General features: G+C 38.7%; 1 protein-coding gene across 1 annotated transcript in view; it reads right to left on the reverse strand.

Moving 5' to 3' along the window:
* FCHSD2 (FCH and double SH3 domains 2) overlaps nt 1-22,495 on the reverse strand; it is a 248,749-nt gene that overhangs the window by 41,956 nt on the left and 184,298 nt on the right. The window contains exons 10-12 of the mRNA XM_006870271.1: nt 16,748-16,843; nt 7,242-7,358; nt 4,922-5,026 (exon numbers count right to left, since the gene is read on the reverse strand). Of these exons, the coding sequence (XP_006870333.1) occupies nt 4,922-5,026; nt 7,242-7,358; nt 16,748-16,843 (318 nt within the window). The remainder of the gene's footprint in view (nt 1-4,921; nt 5,027-7,241; nt 7,359-16,747; nt 16,844-22,495) is intronic.

The raw sequence follows: 22,495 nt of genomic DNA on the forward strand, positions 1-22,495 counted from the left end.
AGTTAGCTTGGTAAATTTTTTTTTTCCATCCTTTAACTTTTAGTCTGCTTTTGTCTGTGTGTAAGGTGTGTCTCTTGCAGGCAGCATATTGAAGGATCTTGTTTTCTTATCCATTCTGCCACTCTCTGTCTCTTCACTGGTGCATTCAATCCATTGACATTCAATGTAATTATCAATAGGTATGAATTAATTGATGCCATTATGTTGCTTTTTTGGTAGTGCTGTTGGTTCTTTTGTTCTGCATGTTGGGTTTGTGTTTTTTGTGCTATTTCTTGTCAGTTTGTTCTTAGTTTTCATGTTTGCTTGTTCTGCTTGGAAGTCCATTTTCTTGGTAAGTTGTGAAGTATTTACATTCTTTGGAGTTACCTTATAGTCTACTAACTTTTCTCTCCATGAAAGAGAATCCATTGTATGCTGTAATTTTTACATGGCATCCTCACCACCTGGATCTCTGTGGCTACTTTTGTCCCTACTTCGACACTGATATAATTTTGATCTTTGGTTGACCTCCCAGCTCCCTTGAGTTTGTTGTTGTAGTCTTGTTCTGTTCTGGACTCTGCTATCTGTTGACTGAGTTCAAGGTGGTGTTGCCACACCTGTCAATCTCTGGTTGTTGTCTGTTCTTGCTGGTTTTCAGTCCACAGACCTCCCTTTAGGATGTTTTGAAGTGCTGGACTGGTTTTGTAAAATCTCTCAGATTCTGTTTATCATGGATTGTCTTGATCACCCATTGTATTTGATTGATAATTTTGCTGGATAGACAATTCTTGGTTGGCAGTTTTTATCTTGTAGGATTTTGTATATGTCTCTGCATTGCCTTCTTGCCTACGTGGTTTGTTCTGAATAGTCAGAGCTTAATCTGATTTGCTTGCCTTTATAAGCAACATTTCTCTTCTCACTGGCCACTTTTAGTATTCTCTCCTTGTCTTTGATTTTGGAGAGCTTGATTATTATATGTCTTGGTGACTTTCTTTTGGGGTCTATGCTTCCTGGGTCACGTTCGGCTTCCTGAATGCTTATCTTCTCATCTTTCAAGATGTTAGGAAATTTTTCTTCCAGAAGCTCCTCAACTATCTCCTCTGTGGATTTCTCTGATTCTTCCTGTTCCGGAATGCTTATAATTCTTAAGTTGTTCCTCCTCATGTTATCCAGCATGAATTGTAGGCTCTCTTCAGATTTTTTAATCCTTTTTTCTGCTTGCTCTTCTATCTTAGCAGTATTGAGAGATTTGTCTTCCAGCTCACTATTTCTGGCTGCCATCTCATCTATTCTGTTCCTTTTCCCATTCAATGTATTCTCCATTTTTGATATCTTATTATTGATCATCTGGACCTCTTTTTGCAGGTTTGGAATTGTTTCCAATGCTGTATCAATCTTATCAATTGCTCTTGTAGTACTTACCTGACTTCTTGTTCTCCTCCACCCCTTTTCGGAGCATTTGAATTTGTTTCCGTATCATTCTTCTGAATTCTTTCTAAGGCATATCCAAAACCTGCTCTTCCTCTTCTAGAAAGCCCTTTTCTGTCTACAGCTCATTTGTCTCAGCTACTCTCTTCTGTTTTTGTACATATTTTGATATCGTTTATTGTTTTTTATTCGTCTTTTCTGATAGTTACGTGTTTTTTGTTTTGTTTTTTAAAGCTTAATTGGATGTTTGTTATTAAGCTTACTGGGGGATTCCTGGTGAATATGATCAGGAGACAGGCTTCTCTTTTTTCATGTAATGCTTAGCAGGTGTTGTTGCCTTGTCTCAGTGGTGGAATATAATGGGGTATGCTTACAGATTTGCTATATGGCCACGATTGCTGTCTCTTCTTGGGTAACATAGGGGGAAAAGGCTCCTGCCTCCAGGAAAGATGTGTGATCAAAAGGACCAAAAGCAGAAGTAATATAAATGCAGAGACAAATACCACCACTTTGGAACACAAATGAAGCTGTGGTCGACTGTTCCGAGCTACACAGTGAGTTTGTGTGAAAGGTAGAAGCCTCCCACAGTGGGTGAAGGTGTCCTCTCGCTCAGGCCCCTCCTCTAGTCACACTAGAGGTGCACAGGTAGATACTGAGAAGTTAATGGGAGAAAGATTGTCCACTATTTTTGTCTCTGAAGGTCAGTTAGGTGTCTGCGTGTGCACAGCGCAATTCTCGAGAGGGTTGAGTCCTTTTATGTTGGGGTTTTACAGATTGTATTATAAAGGTCCTACACACGGAGCCAAGGTAGCACAGTGGCCACGAATCGGGCCGTGAACCACAAGGTCAGCAGCTTGAAACCACCAGCCGCTCCGCGGGAGAAGACAAAACGCTCCACTCCCACAAAGACCCACAGCCCCGGAAACCCAGCACAGGGTCGCCTGGAGTCAGAGCGCAGCCACCAAGGGTCTAGCTCAAATCAATCTTAGGGCTGTCTCTGCGTCTGACGTCATTGGTGGCCGTCAAACTCCCTCTCTCTGTACCGTGGGGGAACTGCGAGGTCAGGGCTGATTTTTGGGGGTACACATCCACCGCCTGGTGTCCTGGCAGAGCGAAGAAACCGCTCCAGGGAAGATGCGGGAGAAATGTGTAGAGTCTCCCACGCCTCTTTATTCAAATGTCTCTGCGCAGCTTTTAGAGCAGGTTCACTGAGCCAGAATGGCTGTAGCCCCGCCCTCTAAACTCTGCCAGGGCAGGATAGCTACAGAGGGAGTCCCGTCTCCCTAACTCACAGTATTTTCCTTAATACAGTGATTTTTTCACTTGCAAGTGCAGGAAACTGACGTCCTGGACCTTATGGTAGATCCGGAGCTCTGGAGTTGTTCTGTGAGCGCTTCTTGCGTGAAATCTCAGTCCCTCTCTAGCACATAGATTTCCCTACCTGACTTTCTCCACTGCCACTGAAACTGGAAGTCCAGTACCATTTCTTTTTCATAGACATTTTTTGGCTCTGTATTTTAGACACTTGTTTGAGTCACTCTGTTTTGTTCCTTTTTGTGAACTGAACTACTTGTCTCTGAGATATTTTGGTGTTGTATTTGTATTTAATTGATTGTATATTGGTGTGTTCTTAGGCACTCTACCTGTCTCCTGGTGGATGTGATAGAGAATGGATGTGTGTGCATAATTCTCTGTTTGCTGTTCATGTAGTAAGTTCAGGGTGAGTTTGGCTGGTGTTGGCTGCTGTTCTTGCCCAGTGAGTGGGAATGTAGGTGGTATGGTGTGGCTGCTATGGGCACAGCTGCTGACTTGTGTCAGGTGGGCAAGAAGGAGGAAAAGAAAGAAACACACAAGAGAAAACAAACAAACAATACTAAAAAAGTAATAAAGGAGACAAAAGAAAGAAGAAGGGAGGGAGAAAAAGAAATGAGACGTAGAATAAAAAAGAAAAAGAACAAAGGAAGAAAGCAAAGAAAAAATAAATCAAAAAGAAAAACTGAGGGCAGGGGTAGGATCCAGAGAGGAGAAAACCGTGAGGTATCAGGTTACTAAGTATGGGTTGGCACCCTCTGCCAGCCAAGGAGCTTATGAAGTGGGAGGGGAAGGGGAGAGAGGATGGTATGCCCTGCCCTAGAAGAAGGAAGTCATGTAGGCTTAGGTGTTCTATCTATAGTCAGTGTACCCAATCCAGTAGTTTATGCAGGTCCTAACAGTGGCTGAGGTTAGGATTTTGTTGCCAGAGGGAACTCTTTTAGGCCCAGTGGGTAGCTGGAACTGAGTGGCTGGTTATGAGAGTTCCTGCTGGTCCAGGACTAGCCTGTGACCTGGCTCTGTGCCTCCAGATGTGAGGGTGGTTCACCTGATGCCTGACTCTCATCAGCATCTCTCTGATCTCTAGCAGAGAAGGGGGTAGGTGAGAGTGACCGCCAAGAGAGTATGGGATATAGAGAGAATCACACCTTTCTTGTTTTTGGTGTATGTCTGTGCTGTCAAGCCTGGATAGAATGCTGCGTACAACAATTCAGCATGGCTGTGCTCAGTCAGAGCAGCCAACAGTTCACCTGTCTTTCTCCTCTTTCACCTCCTCTGTTCAACTACTTCTCTCAGTCAGTAATCAATCCAATTCTCAATCCTTTCCTCTCAAGTTCAGGATTCCAGAATTATCATTTGTATGTTTCATTTGTATCTTTGTTGCAGAGTGTCTCTGTGTAGCATGTCTGTCTAGTTTGCCATCTTGTTGGAAGTTCTTACTAATACTTTCTTGCCTCCCATCTTAACCTCTCCCTCTATAGGTCGGCAGTATTTGCTTAGTATACATGAACTTCTGCATATTACACATAAAATACAATTCTTTGTGGTTGGGAGAGGCTTCACAGCTTTTACATAACTCTCAAAAAAGTTTAATGACGCCCCCCAAATTAAAGCCCAGTGTTGTGGTATTTTTATTTATTTATTGCCCTGTTTGCTTAACCATGTCTTCTTCCATTCTTAAAAGTCCAGCTCATGTTTCTGAATTCAAAGAACTTTCCAGATGGAGACTTTCCTATGCTCCAAACTCTTCAATTCTATACCATTAGTTTGATTGATTTATTAAGTACAAAGGGGGCTTCAAAAAGTTGTGGAAAAAACTTCTGAAGTCTTCATAATTTCTAAAAACTCTAAAAAATATTATGTTAATTGCAACTTTATTCTTTTGTTATTTAATGTAAAGTATCATTCATGAGTCTAAACTTTTTATAGCAAGTTCAGATATTTTTGTGGGGGGATAGGGACTTACCTTTAAGAGGGCTTCAAAAAGTTCGTGGAAAAACTCTTACCTTTTAATTTCATTTTCCATGACATTTTTGAAGCCCCTTGTATATGTACTTATACAAAACTTAAACTCAATAAATAATATTACGGAGACAAATGCAGATGATGAATCACCTTCAAATTAATTCTAAACATGCTAATCACATCTATGACGTTGTCTTAGGAGCTGGACAAAACACCAGACAGAATAGCTGCCGCTTACCTCTGCTTTACGAATATTTTCTCTCGCTTCATCTATTTTCTGTTCCAGTTCTGCTCGGCTTTGTTCTGATGCTGTAGTTCCATGACATTCCAGCTCATCTAGAACCTATTAAAGAAAACAGGAAAAGGATAACTGTTTTTCTTTAAGTGACTAGATTGTTTTGATAATTCAAAAGTCCATCTCCCCCCACAGATAACTTACATAACTATAGTACAATATGAAAACCTGGAAATTAATAATGGCAGAATCTACTGGCCTTATTCAGATTGCACACCAATTCACAAACATACTTTTAATTTAAAAAAATTAAATGAGTATAGCATACTGCTGAAAAACAAAGCAGCAACAGTCTCCATTATACCTGTACATGTCACCATGTATTCTCCATCTCAAGCTAACCATTGTTACATGAATCAATATATGCATTATTTTAAACAGTTTCTTATACACTTTCTCACATACATCTGCACAAATAGAAACTGTTGTTTAGAAATATAAAATGAAATGTATGCAGTATTATTTTCATCTCAATATATCTAATAAGCCTTCTTACGTTTATACAAATAGATCTTATTCTCGTTAATCCTTGGATTCTATTTACTCCCACTCTATTGATAAGTAAAATTTCAAATTTCTCAACATGGTATGGTGCAGTAGGATCAGCAGTGGGTTGGGAACCACAAGGTCGGCAGTTCAAATCCACTAGCTGCTCTTTGGAAACCTTGTACTACAGCTTCGCTGTGAGTTGAAATCGACTGGATGGCACTTAACAAATATACACTCAACCGCATCAATAACTTTTTGAACGCATATGGGAATATTTAATTAGCATAAAAACAGAGAAGTGCAAATTGTACATTTTAATAAAAGACACTGCCAAATTGTACCCCCAACCCAAGGTTGTATGTCTTCAACAGTGTATGAGAACACGTTTCTCTATATCTTAACAACATTGGCCACTTAATATACTGTACATTTTTCTAATTTTTGAGCCCCCTTAAAAACAGAGAGCTTTCTCTGGCTGGAGTGAGATGAGAAATCTCAAAGTGAGGGAAATCAGACAGATCTGTACATTAGAAGGCTTGAATGCACTATTGCTAGCATATCTTCAAAGACCATAGAGAGTGGGCCAAGTAGGAAGTACTAGGGAAATACAGATGGAGTCCTGATGTGGTGCTGTAGGATAAATGCAGGACCACAAGGTTGGTTTGAATCACAAAGTACACAGTTCAAATTCACTAGTGGTTCCTTGGAAACCCTATACAGGGTCACTGTGAGTCAAAACCAACTTGACAACATTTAACAAACAGATGCAAAGAACCGGATTTTGACAACATGAATTAAGTCTGGAGTAGATTCTCCTTCAGGGTCTCCAGATAAGAGTCTAGGCTAGCAAATACCTTGACTTTGGCCTTGTTAGAGTCCTGGTGTAGTACTATAGGATAAGCACTGAACTGCAAGGTCAGTGTGAACTGAAAGGTCGGTAGTTGAAACTCACCAGGAACTCCTCAGAAACCCTATACTGAGTCGCTATGAGTCAGAACCAACTTGATGGCACTTAATAACAACAACATAAGGTTGTTATGATTTGAAGCAACTCAATGGCAGTAGGCTTTCTTGATGAGTTGATGATGAGTTCTTATCATCAAGAAATATGTGTCTTCATAACAATCTTAATGAATAATCTCTATAGTGCACTTTGTATAATGTTTGTTTTATGTTGCTGTTAAGTGTCATTCATTTGATTTTGATTCATAGCAACTGTGCATAGGGTTTCCAAGGAGTGGCTAGTGGGTTTGAACCCCCAACCTTGCAGTTAGCAGTCCAGTGCTTATCCTACAGCATCACAACACCAGACCCCTACATAATAGTAATATTAGATAATACTCAGCTTTCTTATAATCGGTATTTGTATGGTTTGTCTCTCCCAACATTCTTCTTTTACCTTATCTATGTCTTTATATTTAAAATGCTTTCTTTCTATTTAAAAATATGAATCTAAAGCATATATTTGGATCTTGCTTTTTTATCCAATGGTCAATCTTTGACTTTAACTTGAGTATGCAGACCATTTACATTTAACATAATTATCAACATCAACGTAAATATCAATATGATTTGATTTACATCTACTATCTTGCTGTGTAACTGCTAGAGGACTTAAGAAATTTTCCAATTAAAGTTAATAGTTTAGAGCACAACCTAAGTGCTAAGAAATTATATTAAAAACATATATAGGATTTTTTCACATTAATAAAACTTAACTCCTCAAATTACTTGACATTTGGCTTAAAATGAATATGGCCTCTGCTATACTTACACGTTGTTGGTGAACAATGTTTTTGTGCTCACGTGCCACTCGTGTGGCCCACTTCCGAGCCTCCTTATTTAGACTATGCTCCTCTGTGGTACCAGTTTCTGATTCTAATTTTCGGCTCTACAAAACAAAAGAGAAGAGAGGAAAGTATTATTATCCTTATTACAACCACTATGAATTTACAATTGTATCAAGAACCTTTACTGTATCAGCAGTCAAAACATGAAGTATGTTCTACTACTGTGGGAAACAATGTCTTATGTCACAGCAAGTTAGAAAAAGATTAAGAGGCCAGTATAAACCCTTAAATGACCACAATTTAGTTTTTCTTATATTGCTGAACATGAGCATTTCCTCTCTAATACTATGATCCTTCTTTTTGAGTATGAAGGAAGCAAGCTAAGCAAAGGAAAAAAGGTTTTCATCTCAACCTACTATGTCACAAATAGTTGCATGTATAAAAACAGAAATAATTCAATAGTTTCAACGTGACAAAAAAATCACTGAATAAAAGTGAAAACAAACAACCAACAAAATAATAACTATAACAAAAACCCCTCTAAGATATTAGGTTTGATTTCATTGTATGTCTATTACCAACTTACTAAATGATGTCAAACAAGTAAAGATAGGGCTTTGTTCTCATTTTCTATGGGCTTAGTACTATTAATCAGATAGAAGTATTCAAGGATCAGGACAAATAACAAATGTCACTGACTGGTAGATATGGCTTTAGAATCCTCTGGGTAGGAAATGACACATAAGTAAAATTTGAAATAATTTATCCTTTCCATGATTTCTGAAATCAAGTCATAGAAAGACATGTGGAAATTATCTTTAACTGGGTTTGACAAATTAGAATTCATACAAGGCAAATTCAACCCTGGGCGTTAAGCCACACCCAGAGGTTTTGTTCGAATATACCCTCCGTTACCAAAGATCTAGTCAAGATCTAGATTATTTGTTTTTTTAGGTGCTGGTTACGAATCGGGCTGAAAACCTTAAGGTCAGCGGTTCGAAACTACCAGGCATTCAGCGGGAGAAAGATGAGGCTTTCTACTCCCGTAAGGATTTACACCCTCGGAAACCCTGTACAAGGTCGCTATGGGTCGGAACCGACTCGACGGCACTTAACAACAAATAATAGTGGTAGATTCTGGCAAAGGAACTGTTAGGTCTTTCTTATAATGTTCGTTAATTTAATCTTTAGTTCATTCTTTCAACATTCCCCCATAACCTTTTAAAAAAATATTTAATACATATAAATGAAGAATGGCCTGTATAAGCTATTAAGCACAATAATTTAAAGACTATTGCTATTATAACGTTAAATCTTTGATTAGTTTAAAAGAGGTATATGCAATAATAGGATTCTCAGGAGAATAATAGCAAAAAAACTCACAAAATCCACCAAAAAACAAAGCACCATCCACACACAAAAAAACCTCAAATATATTATAACTTGAAGAAGACTACTATAAAAAGACTTTCTTATCAATTTTTATGCATAGCAGGGATAGTTTTCATTTGTCTATGCCAATCTGGGTATACTTCTACAATGGAGAGGAGGCCAAGAATTTCAGAAATCATATTAAGTTTTAGTTAATAATTTTCAGAAGCAGACAGATCTTTTCCTGGAAAATAAATGTCAATTTAAAAAAAAGTCTATGTTTCTGAGTTCTGTTCCCTCTAGTTGGAATAACTTCCCTGTGGACAAATTCCTAGTCATTCTTCAAATCTCAGTTCAAATACTACTTTCTCTGTAAAACTTCCCTTGGCATTTATAGACAAACTCAGGCTTCCTTCACTTTTGACATATCTCTATTCTCTATTACATATATACTTCCCTCTTGTAGTTAAATAAACAAAACACTTATTTTACTGATGAAAATATGCACAGCAATCTCTTTTATACTAAAGTATTCATTTATTAGACATTCAGTAAATGGTCATTGTGTCATGCAAATGTTACATCATACTGTAATTGCTGCATGCATTTCCTATCCCCTAATCATTTCGTTCTTGGTTAAAGTACTATATAACCAAATGTCCTGGTTCTGGAATTCCAAAGTGAGAGCCAGGTGATTAGATTATTAGGAAGGTGCCTTAGGAGATAAAAGAATTAACTTCATTAGAATCAGTTTCTATCTGATGAAGGGTAAGATTATTTGTAGGGGGAAAATCAGAATAAAGAATGGAGAAAGGGAATGAATTTGTTAAGTGCCATGCATGCTATTGGATGAGGATCCCTCTCTCACTTCTATAATAAATGATTAGCTAGTATAACTCCCTCCATGTTTAAATTCCCACTACAAAACCCATCCACATGGATGAATGAAGAAATTTATTTGAAATGCTAAATTAAGGGATTTTTATAAAAACATCTACTGAATGAAACTTACTAGTTAAGTGACCACTGAAATATGACATAAACCCACTCTTCAAAGAGATCTAACTGTGTCATCCTGTCTAACTCACTCCTCTCTAGGTTTCAGAGTGCTCATCTGAAATTCAAGAAATCTGAAGATGGAATGAAATCTCAGTCTTGGATTTATACTGGTAGTTGATTTTAAAAGAACAGAGGATCATGCCTTAGCTATAAGCAGGTAGGAGTACTAGATACATGTTTTTAAATTAAAGACCCAGAAATTCTGCTACTCTATTACAAGCTTCAAATTCTGTTTCTGTATTAACTTAAAAGCCAGCCTAATCCAAGTATAAAAGGGCCTCTGTAAAAATTAAAAATATTCTGAAAATATCATTTTAATTTCCTTGAGATTTTAAATTGATGACTTTTAAGAATGAATGAAGATGGATATTAAAAAACAACTATTTGATATGAAATTGTTGTTGCTGTAAAATGCTGTTGCGTCAGTTCTGATCCTGTATAGGGTTTCTGAGGAACAGCTGGTGGGTTTGGACCACAGACCTTGCGGCTCAAACTGACCTTATGACCCAGCACATTATCCTGCAGCACCATGCCAGGACTCCTTGATATGAGGTAGGGTATGTAAAAATTCTGATATGGATTAGAACTATAGTTATTGTAAACATTAGATATCCATAGCTATTTTTCTTGACATATTCTCTGTCTAGGTTAAAACACTTGTGAAGGCAGTGTTTCTATCTCTCTAACCTTTCCCCAAAGAAATCTATGATCCCCACATGTTAAAACAGCAGTTTGGGCATCCTTGAGGGACTCAAACTGTGATCCTTTTTAATGGTCTTTGGGAGTGGGAACAAAAAGATGTCTAAAGGAGTAAAAGCAGGGTTGTAAGGTGGGTGGGGAAACTTTCACAGCAAAGTTCTCACAGGACATCCCTTGCTACCCTCAAAGAATGAGTAGGTGCATTGCTGTGATAAAAAAAAAAAAAAAAATTTCCTTGGCTTAAGTTTTTTGGCCTTTTTCGCATCAATGCAGTTTTCAATTTTCTTAAAATGTCTTCATATGATTTTCCTATGTCCTTAAAAAAATATAACAAGATTACCCCTTGTGGTTGTTGTTGTTGTTAAGTGCCATTGAGCTGGTTCCAACTCATAGCAACCCTGTATATAGTTTCTGAAGAGTGGCTGTTGAGTTTGAACCATCTTGGTGTGGCACTATAGAATAATTATTGGACTGTGAATCAAATGTTGGTGGTTCAAATTCACCAGCCGCTTCCTAAAAACCCTATACAGGGTGGCTGTGAGTCAGAACGAACTCAATAACCCATAACAACAACAATTTTGTAAATTAAGACATATTTTGGGTTGTTTATAAGAAAATAGAAGCCAAACATTTTAAATGAGTTTAAGAAATTCCAGAGCCTGTTGTTAGTTGCCATTGAGTTGATTCCCACTCATGACCACGTGATGTGTGCATAGCAGAAGTTCACTGCATGGGGTTTTCAAGGCTGTAAACTTTCAGAAGCAGATCACAAGGCCTGCCTCCGAGGCACCTGACTGATTTTGAACTGTCAACCTTTCAATTAGCAGTCCAGGTGTTTTACCGTACAAGCCACCTCTGACTCCATTTCCAGAGTCTATCAATGTTATGGTATTATATTGATATCACACAATCTTTCATAGATAAGAGTAATTTTTGCTAAATAATAATTCTTAATGGTTATGTGCCATGGAGTCAGTTCTGACTCATAGCAACCCTGTACAGGGTTTCTGAGGCTGTAAATCTTTACGGGAGCAGAAAGCCTCCTCTTTCTCCCACAGAACAGCTGGTAGTTTCGAAATGCTGACCCTGAGGCTAGCAGCCCGATTTGTAACCACTATGCTGAATTCTCCATTTAAGTAAAATTTTAATGTGGAAGAGTCCTAAATTACAGTGAGTGGACTTATTTAACATGAGTTTTCATCTGTAAACAGTAGAGTTAAACACTAGATATAGCAGCTAAAATAACAGGAAAAGGTCTTGTATCAGAAATTTAATGTCAGCTTTTTGCTAGCATTTTCTGTAGAGATCTTGTTATTTGCAGTTAAGGAAAGTAAAGAGGAAAGGTCCTCCCAGCCTCATTATGAAACCTGGGAAAAATGATTCCATGTTTTTCCTGCCTGCACAAATCACACTTATCTGAATGGACAAGCATGCTTCCCATATTTTTATTTCCCTTCCCAGGATGACCTTGTCATTTTTTCATAGAATATGAGGAAATGTCCTTAAGGGCACCTATCAGTTTCTGTAAGGTAAGGGAGGCACACTCAGATGTATGTAGGGCAGAGGTAGTACAAGTTGTCTATTTAAGAAGGGTAAGAATGGACACAAATTGTTCGCTATTAGCTATTGCTTATTCTACCTAGATTGCCTACATAGGTTTATAAACTGCTAAGAAAAAAGAGTGATGAGATCTATCTTTTTGTAACAAAACTGAACAGAAATCATAAGGGACTTTCAGTGATCTGTCTAGTAAGAGAGCACAGAGAACTGGAGACTGAGACTGTGAAAATGCTATAAGATTTCAAAATAGTTGTGATATTTGCTATATTTGATATTTAGGCATTCCCTACAATAAAGAGAAATTAAATTTTTTTTTTTTTTTTTTTACATGCATATGTGGTAGTCTTGTGGAAAAATACAGAAAAAGCAAAGGCAGTCAACAGCTATTCTGGAAAAATTCCACCATCATTTTTCCATGAACATTTTCAAGCTCCATTGTATACCCTAAAATTTCCCCTCACCAAGTAAAGATAATTCTGTGAGGGAGAACTGACAAGTGCCTTGATTCCAATCACAGAGTTACAAAGTCATACAAATGTCACATGGACATGCTGGTATTAAGAGATTCTTCTACAGGTGTTGTGCAATGGAAAAAGCTAAGGCTTTGGAGTCAAGTTCTGGCTGAGCCACATACTAGCCATGTAACCACATGAGATACAACTGCATAACCACAAGGATGGCTATAATCTAAAAGACAGACAATAACAAAAGTTACATGATAGACATGCAAAATGGTGCAGTTACTCTGGAAAAGGAATCCTGGGATGGCACCATAGGATAATGTGCTGGACCGCAAAGTCAGTTTGAGTTATACAAGGTCAGTTTGAGTTATAAGGTCGGTGGTTCAAACCCACCAGCCACTCCTCAGGAAACCCTATACAGATTCACTATGAATTGAATCTGACTCCACAGCACTTAACAACAACAACTTTGGAAAAGAGTTTGGCTATTTCTCAAAGAGTTAAAATACACGGAAGCCATCATGGCAAGCAATCAAGTCCCTTTAGGACAAACCTCCAAGACTGAAACTCAAAGGGAACATATTAGCAGGCATATAAGCTTGCTGGTGACCGCACTGGTCTACTGGTGAGTGCAAGAGGGGGAAAGGCAGCAACGAAGAAATGGGCTGAGTTCAACCACATTCCATAGACTCCCAATGACCTGGAGATGAGAGAGAGACAAGGAAGGGCTGGTTGGTCTGAAGTGAGGTGAGAACTGGGGACACCTGCGTTCATGGACAAGGACATAGCCATGGAGGGCTAGAGCTGAGAGTGAAGTATCCTGCTGATATGAAGTGAAGGGAGATGCACAAGAAATGTCCAAAATTGCAGATAGTAACCATCTGACCTAGCCTCAATGGCTTGATAATCAGAACTCAATTAGAGGAAGATAAAAAACCAATTTTGACAAAGGGAATGAGTGTAAATTGCTACAATTTGATGAACTTGACTGATACTTATGGATGTAGTAGCTCAAAATACCAAGTGAGAGGGAAGAAGTCTTCACAACAAGTATCAATCCTATCCCTACTGTATACAGGGTAGATAGGGACAGGGAATTTAGACATTGGCTACCTAAAATGAGGGGGCTATAATTGCACAATGCTTGCTGAAAGTGAAGAGGACTTGAAACATTTACTTAAGAAGACCAAAGAGCACAGCCTTCGATATGGATTACATCTCAATGTCAAGAAAACAAAAATCCTCACCACTGGACCATTTAACAACAAAATACATTTTTATCAATGGAGAAAAGATTGAAGTTGTGAATGGACCAATAAAAAAGCAACATTTTTATCAATGGAGAAAAGACTGAAGTTGTCAAGGACTTCATTCTTCTTGGATCAACTATCAACACTCGTGGAAGCAGCAGTCAAGAGATCAGACGACGTATTGCATTGGGCAAATCTGCTGCACAGGAACTTTTTAAAGTATTGAAGAGCAGAGATGTCAGCTTGAGGACTAAGGTGAGCCTGACCCAGGCCATGGTGTTTTCAATAGCCTCATATGGATGTGAAAGCTGGACAGTGAATAAGGAAGATCGTAGAAGAATTGATGCCTTTGAGTTGTGGTGTTGGAGGAGAATACTGAAAGTGCATGGACTGCCAAAAGAACCAATAGATCTGTTTTGGAAGAAGTGCAGCCAGAGTGCTCCTTGGAGGCCAGGATAGCTAAGCTTCGCCTCTCATACTTTGGACATATTGTCCGGAGGAAACAGTCGCTGGAGAAGGATGTCATGCTGGGTAAGGTGGAGGGTCAGAGAAAAAGAGGAAGACCCCTAACGAGATGGATTGGCCAGGTGGCATCATTGATGGACTCAAGTGTGGTGGCGGTAGTGAGGTTGGCCCAGGATCGGACATTGTTTCGTTCTGCTGTGCATGGGGTCGCTATGAGTCGGTTCCGACTCGATGGCACCTGACAACAACAACATAATTGCACAAAGTGGCTGGCTTTCAAGTTTTCAAGAGGGAGCTTATAGTTTAAGAGTGTGCGGGCAAAGTTAGAGTCCCAACTGAACAGGTTTCATCTTGTCTAGAGGAGTCTCATGAGAAGAGATGGGGATGAGATTCTTATGATTCAATAGTGAGTAACTGTTATCAAGACTAATTGAGACTGTCACAACTGCAAAGGTAGAAGTTTTGTAACAAAAACCAGGGAGCAGTTAATCTTACAGTCCAGAAACACAGGACCTTAAGACCATAGTGGGAGAAGTGCATAATTGGAACGTGGGGCCCTATCCAGAGAAGCAGCGACACCAGAGATGGAGACAGAGATGAGGACATGGAGAGAGGGAGCAGCTGAGGACTCTAGACTCATGTAAAGAGAGGGACTGGATGCTGGTGGCCAGGAGGCAGGCTTGCAGAATGTGCCCTTTGGTTGTTTAAATTATTATATATTCCTGAGTGTTTCTATGTACATCTTTCCCTCCCCGAAACAAAAAAACAGGAAATGGAAGCAAATACTGTTAAACAATGACGCACGGATTATAATCATTGCAATGAAATAATGATGTAAAGCTTATGTTCTCCCATGTAAACTATCACTCAGTTCATAATAAAAACTTGAAAAAAAAAAGTTAGTTAAAATACATTTATCATGATGGCAGTGGTGGTAGAATATCGAGTCATTTTTGCCTTATAACGACCCTGTATAGGGTTTCCGAGGCTGTAAATGTTTATGGGAGAAGAAAGCCTCATCTTTTTCCTGGAGAGAGGCTGCTGGATTCTAACTGCTGACCTTGTGGTTGGCAGCCCAATGCGTAACCTGCTATGCCACCAGGTTTCCTTACATTTACTATATGACCCAACATTCCCACTTCCAGGCATGTACCCCAAAGACATAATACTTCTTACAAATGTTTGCATTTGTTGTTGTTGTTATGTGCTGTGGAGTAGGTTCCGACTCATAGCAACCCTGTACAGGGTTTCTGAGGCTGTAAATCTTTAAGGGAACAGAAAGCCTCATCTTTCTTCTGTGGAACAGCTGGTAGTTTCGAACTGCTGACCTTGCGGTTCCCAGCCCGATTCGTAACCATTACACTACCAGATTTTTGTATGTTTGCATAGTCATACAAAAATCTGTAAACAAATGTTCATAGCAGCATTATTTAAAATAGTCAAAAAGTAGAAGCAGCCTAAATATACATCAAATAATAAATGGATAAATGAAATATGATATATTCAAACAATGGAATACTGCTGAGCAAACAAAAACTGATACATGCAAGACAGGGCAAACCTCAAAAATATTATGCCAAGAAGCAAGATGCAAGAAACCACACATCGCATGATTCAATTTATGTGAAGTATCTAATAAAAGGCAAATCTATAGAAACCATCATAGAAAGATGTAGCAGTCGGCTCCCCTAAAGATTTACAGCCATGGAAACTGGAGCCATTCCCTCTGTCCTATGAGGCTACTATGAATCAGAAGAGACTTGAGGGTAATGGGTTTTCTGGGGGGTGCTGTGGGTTGGGTGGTTAGATACAGAAAGCTGGTTAGTGATTGTTAGGGGCAGAGGTGACAATGGGAATTAATAGCAAATGCATATGAGAGAGTATACTGGAATCATGAAACTATTCTAAGACTTAAGTTGGCTGCACAACTTGGTAAATTTATAAAAATCATTGTATATTTGAAATGAGTAAATTGTACAAGTTAAATTTCTTTTTTAAGATTGGTAAATTAGCATTTAAAAAATTCAAGTAATGCAAATATTTTTCATAGAGTACATGTAAAGGCAAAAACATCATGAACAAATAAAAAAATATAATCACATTTGCTTTTAAAAAATGGCCAATTTACAGTTTTGTTAATACTTTAACATTCTAAGAGATCTGAAAGGAATTATAAAGGACTCATAATTTTTTATAAAGCCAACCAAAATATTCATGAGTACATAGTTATTATTTATTCATTCTATTCTAGTGAAAATTTAGCCATTGACATCTATCTTTGAAAGGGTATATAATTTGAACAACTTAATGGATAGAAAGTATGTTTTATATTCATATCAACAAAATAATAATGAAATATCTTATGTTCTATCAATCTAGTTCTCAGATTTTTAGTAATTTGGTTTATAATTTAACCTCATTTAATAGATAATTGTTATTACAGAGACTGGGTATGTTAGTCATATTTTTAAAAAGAGGAAATGTCAGTTTCTCTGAATCCTCTGTTTTGTTACAAAATGAATGAGACACATTCAGCTTTTTCTGTCTAGCCCTGGGACAACAGTCTTTTTTTGAGCACCAACACAGCTTAACAGCAAATAAAATGAAAATCTGGAGTTTCCTTACAGTATCACTGTCACAAGGCTGGAATTGGAAAGGCTGGGGTTTGTGAAACACAGCATTCTCTTGTAAAAACAGCTGAAGATTATAGTCCCGTATCACCTAAAGAGAAAACAGAATTATCTTTAAGACTTTATTAAAGTTAAAACGTTAAGTAATTATCTATTTTTAAGCTTCCTTTAAGTTTACTTCAATTAAAAGTGTTCAACAGTCATTACTTCATTCTATCGAAAGGCTACACGTAGTGGCTCTAATGAATTCATTATATGAAAAATATTTTCCAACATTTCATTGTACTTTAGGTGAAAGTTCCCACAGCAAATTTTTTCCAATTCAAGAATTCATACATACACAAGTTGTTCCATGACACAGTAATTGCCTATTATGGTTTACATTTTATTCTGTGGCTTTTTATACAAATGTGAAATCATCCAATACAATGTGGTTAAAAAAAATGGTAATGGTATACTCTTTATATAATAGTTGCAACTCTGTGTGGCCTATTTACTCATGAAGCTTAATTTGTTAAGCATTAGCTTAGAAATCAGCCCAGATTTTGGAACTAGACAATACACAGTATTTTCGGCAACAAGACTATACCTATCACACAAAGAATTACTCTTTTTAATAGGGGGGTAGGGTAAGAACCAAAAGAACCAGTAGATCCATTTTGGAAGAAGTGCAGCCAGAATGCTCCTTGGAGGCCAAGATGGCCTCCAAGTATGAGACTTCATCTCTCATACTTCGAACATATTGTCAGGAGGGGCCAGTCGCTGGAGAAGGATATCATGTTTGGTAAGGTGGGGGGTCAGAGAAAAAGAGGAAGACCCCCAACGAGATGGATTGGCCAAGTGGCAGCATCAATGAACTCAAGCATGGCAACAGTAGTGAGGTTGGCCCAGGATCGGACAGTGTTTCGTTCTGCTGTGCATAAGGTCGCTATGAGTTGGTATCGACTCGATGGCATCTAACAACAATAACAACAAGAGCAGAAAGCTGTGAGATGACATCAAGAACATCAGCAAAAAGACAGGAAAGAAAAGACCAAAATGGATATCAGAAGAAACTCTGACACTGTCTCTCCAGAGTTGTTGGTGTCATCAAGTCAGTACTGACTCATAGCGACCCTATGCACAACAGAATGAAACACTACCTGGCTCTCTAGTGTAGAGATACTAAAGTGAATGGAAGAAATGAGGAAGTAAAGGAACTCAACAGAAAATTTCAAAAGGGCAGCTCAAGAGGGCAGCTCAAGAAGACAAAGTATTCTAATGAGATGTGCAAAGACTTGTAAATGGAAACCAAAAGGCAAGTACATGTTCAACATTTAAGCTGCAAGAATTGAAGAAAAAAAAATTAAGCCCTGATTTGCAATATACAAGGATTATGTGGGAAAAAATATTGAAATGATGCAGAAAACTACAAGATAGAAGGTATACACAAAAATCACTGTACTAAAAAGAAATGGTCGCTATTCAACCATTTCAAGGGGTAGCTTATGATTCAAGAAGGAAGAAGTTCAAGCAGCACTGAAGGCATTCATAAAATACAAAGCTCCCGAAATTAATGGGATAAAAATTGAAATGCCAACAAACTGATGCAGTACTGGAGGTGCTTACTCATCTCTGCCAAAATCTGGAAAACAGCTACCTGACCAACTGACTGGAAGAGCTCCATATTTTTGACTATTCCAAAGAGGTGACCCAATGGAATGTAGAAGTCATCAAACAACATCATTAATATTACACCCAAGTAAAATTTTGCTGAAGATAATTAAAAAATAGCTGCAACAGTGCACTGCAATGGATTCAAGCCAGATTCAGAAGAGGATGTATAACTAGTGCTTGAACTGCTGCTGATCATGTGGTTGGCAGTCCAGTGTTTATCACACAGAGTGATGGTGTTTTTAATAGGAAGCTGTTTATTGTTAAGTGTCATCGAGTTGGTCCTGGCTCACAATGACCCTATGCACAAAAGAATGAAACACTACTTGGTGCTGGGGGTCTTCCTCTTTTTATCCACCCCTCCACTTTACCAAATATGATATCCTTCTCCAGGGACTGGTCCCTCCTGCCAAACGTCTGAAGTATGAGAGATGAAGTTTGGTCATCCTGGCTTCCGAGGAGCACTCTGGATGTACTTCTTCCAACATAGATATATTTGTTCTTTTGGCAGTCCATGGTACTTTCAATATTCTCCTCCAACATCATAACTCAAATGCATCAATTCTTCTACAGTCTTCTGTATTCACTATCCAACTTTTGCATGCATATGAGGTTACTGAAAACACCATGGCTTGGGTCAGGCATGGCATAGTCCTCAAACTGACATTTGTGCTCTTGAACACTTTAAAGACATCTTTTGTATTTGTTATGTATTGGTCCAGTGGTGAGGATTTTTATTTTCTTTACATTGAGGTCTAACCCATACCTAGGCTGTGGTCTTTGATCTTCATCAACAAGCAAGGTTGTATCATCTGCATATCACAGGTTGTTAATGAGTATTCCTCCAACCCTGGTGTCACATTTTTCTTCATATAATCTAGCTTCTTGGATTATTTGTTCAGCATACAGAATGAATAAGAATGAAGTTGTTTACTTGTGCTTTATTAACTTTGCAAAGACTTCACTGTGTGGATCACAAAATATGGATAACATTGCAAAGAATGGATATTTCAGAACACTTGTTTGTGCTCATGAGGAACATATACACAGACCATGAGGAAGTCATTTAAAAAGAACATGGAGATACTGAATGGTCTAAAATCAGGGAAGGTTTGTTTCAGGGCTATATTCTTTCACCATATTTATTCAATCTGTTGGTGGTTATGTGCCGTGGAGTCAGTGTTGACTCATAGCAACCCTGTACAGGGTTTCTGAGGCTGTAAAATTTTACGGGAGCAGAAAGCCTCATCTTTCTCCTGCAGAAGAGTTGGTAGTTTTGAACTGCGGACCTTAAGGTTCGCAGCCCGATTCATAACCACTATGCTGGATGTTTACCTATGCTTTATTGACTATGTGAAGGCTTTGATTGTGTGGATCATGACAAGCTATGGACAACAATGAGAAGTATGAGTATTCCAGAACACTTAATTGTACTTCTGAGAAATCTGTACCTAGACCAAGAAGCAGTTGTTCAAACAGAACATGGGAACACTGAATGTTTTAAAATTGAGAAAGGTGTGAGACAAGGTTGTATTCTTTCACCATACTTATTCAACCTGTATGCTGAGCAAATAATACAAGAAGTTGGGTTCTATGAAGAAAAACATGGCGTCAGGATTGGAGGAAGACTCATTAACAACCTGTGATATGCAGATGATACAACCTTGTTTGCTGAAAGTGAGGACTTGAAATATTTACTTATGAAGATCAAAGAGCACAGCCTTCGATGTGGATTGCATCTCAATGTAAAGAAAACAAAAATCCTCACCACTGGACCAATAAACAACATTCTTATCAATGGAGAAAAGATTGAAGTTGTCAAGGACTTCATTCTTCTTGGATCAACTGTCAATACTCACGGAAGCAGCAGTCAAGAGATCAGATGACGTATTGCATTGGGCAAATCTGCTGCACAGGAACTTTTTAAAGTATTGAAGAGCAGAGATGTCAGCTTGAAGACTAAAGTGAGCCTGACCCAGGCCATGGTATTTTCAATAACCTCATATGGATGCAAAAGCTGGACAGTGAATAAGGAAGATCGTAGAAGAATTGATGCCTTTGAGTTGTGGTGTTGGAGGAGAATACTGAGGGTGCCATGGACTGACAAAAGAACCAACAGATATGTTTTGGAAGAAGTGCAGCCAGAGTGCTCCTTGGAGGCCAGGATGGCTAAGTTTTGTCTCTCATACTTTGGACATATTGTCTGGAGGGAGAAGTCGCTGGAGAAGGATGCCATGCTGGGTAAGGTGGAGGGTCAGAGAAAAAGAGGAAGACCCCTAACGAGATGGATTGGCCAGGTGGCCTCATTGATGGACTCAAGTGTGGCAACGGTAGTGAGATTTGCCCAGGATCGGACATTGTTTCGTTCTGCTGTGCATGGGGTTGCTATGAGTCGGTTCCAACTCGATGGCACCTGACAACAACAACAACGCTGGATTATGTGAACAGTGTGGCATCAGGGTTGGAGGAAGACCCATTAACAACCTGCGATATGCCAATGATACAACCTTGTTTGCTGAAAGCAACTGATGAAGACCAAAAGACCGTATAGTATGGGTGCACCTCAATGTAAAGAAAACATAAATCCTTATTTCTGGACCAATAAATAACATCATGATAAATGGAGAAAAGATGAAGTCGTCAAAGACTTCATTTTGCTTGGATCCACAATAAACACTTATGGAAGCAGCAGTCAAGAAGTGAAATGACATCTTGCATTAGGCAAATCTGCTATTCAAGACCTTTTTTAAATGTGTTCAAGAGCAAAGATGTCAGCTTGAGGACGAAGGTGCACCTGATCTAAGAACCATGGTATTTTCAATGGTCTCATGTGCATAAAAAAGTTGGATAATGAATAAGGAAGACCATAGAAAAAGTCATGCATTTGAGTTACAGTGTTATAGAAGAATATTGAAAGTACCATGGATTGGCAGAACAACAACAAATCTGTTGGAAGAAGTAGAGCCAGAATGTTCTTTAGAAGCAAGGATGGTGAGACTTCATCTCTTGTAATTTGGACATATTATCAGAATTGACCAGTCCCTGAAGAAGAACATTATGCTCCATAAAGTGGATAGTCAGAGAAAAAGAGGACAACCCTCAACAAGATGGATTGGCACAGTGGCAGCAGCAATAGGTACAAGGATAACAACAACTGCGAAGATGATTCAGGACTCGGCAGTGTTTCATCCTGTGGTGCACGGTTCTCTATGGGTCAGAACCTGCACAATAGCACTAACAACAGCATGGGTAAGCAAGCACACTGCTTTTTCTTTAAACGTTTTGCACACTGATCTTTTCTTTTTTAAAAAATGTTTTACGATGAATTGAGTGAAGGTTTACATAGCAGTTATCAGTTTTGCATGAAGTTAAGGCATTTACTTTGTTTCATTTCAAGATTGCAATCCCCTTAATGTAGCATCTCTTATCCTACCCTACCTCTTCTCTATGATTCGTGTTTCTCTTCCTCCTTCTTTTCTAATCCGTCTCCATTTTGTCCTTAGGGAAATACTACCCTTTTGATCTTGAATGGTTACCAACCTATGGTGTGCGTGCCTCATTAGTGTTGTTGTTCCCCCGATATACCTATCTACTACTTGGCTGAAAATTGAGCCATGAGGGTGAGTTCAGTTCTAGATCTGAAAGGTGACTAAAGGCCCGAGTCTCAAGTTCCTGCAGCCTCTTTCTGACCAGTAAACCTGGTCTTTTTTATATTTTGAGTTTTGTTCCATATTTTCTCCCAGTCTATCCAGGACCTTATAATGTGAGTTCTTTTAGGACAGTTTGTAGCAGTATCTGGCACCATCTAGTTCTTCTGGTCTCAAGGTAGTGGACATTATGCTCACATGTTCCATTGGTACACTGGACTAATTGTTTCCAAGTGTCTGCAATTCCCATGACTCTTCTTTTCTCCACTCAGGGAGAGACCAATAGTTGCATCTTGTTGTTGTTAGGTGCCATCAAGTCAGTACTGACTCATAGCAACCTTATGCACAGCTGAACGAAACACTGCCCGATCGTGGGCCAACCTCACTACTGTTGTCACGCTTGAGTCCATCGATGCTGCCACTTGGCCAATCCATCTCATTGG

Source organism: Chrysochloris asiatica, unplaced genomic scaffold (assembly GCF_000296735.1).
Source record: "Chrysochloris asiatica unplaced genomic scaffold, ChrAsi1.0 scaffold00140, whole genome shotgun sequence".
In the NCBI taxonomy this organism is placed as follows: domain Eukaryota; kingdom Metazoa; phylum Chordata; class Mammalia; order Afrosoricida; family Chrysochloridae; genus Chrysochloris; species Chrysochloris asiatica.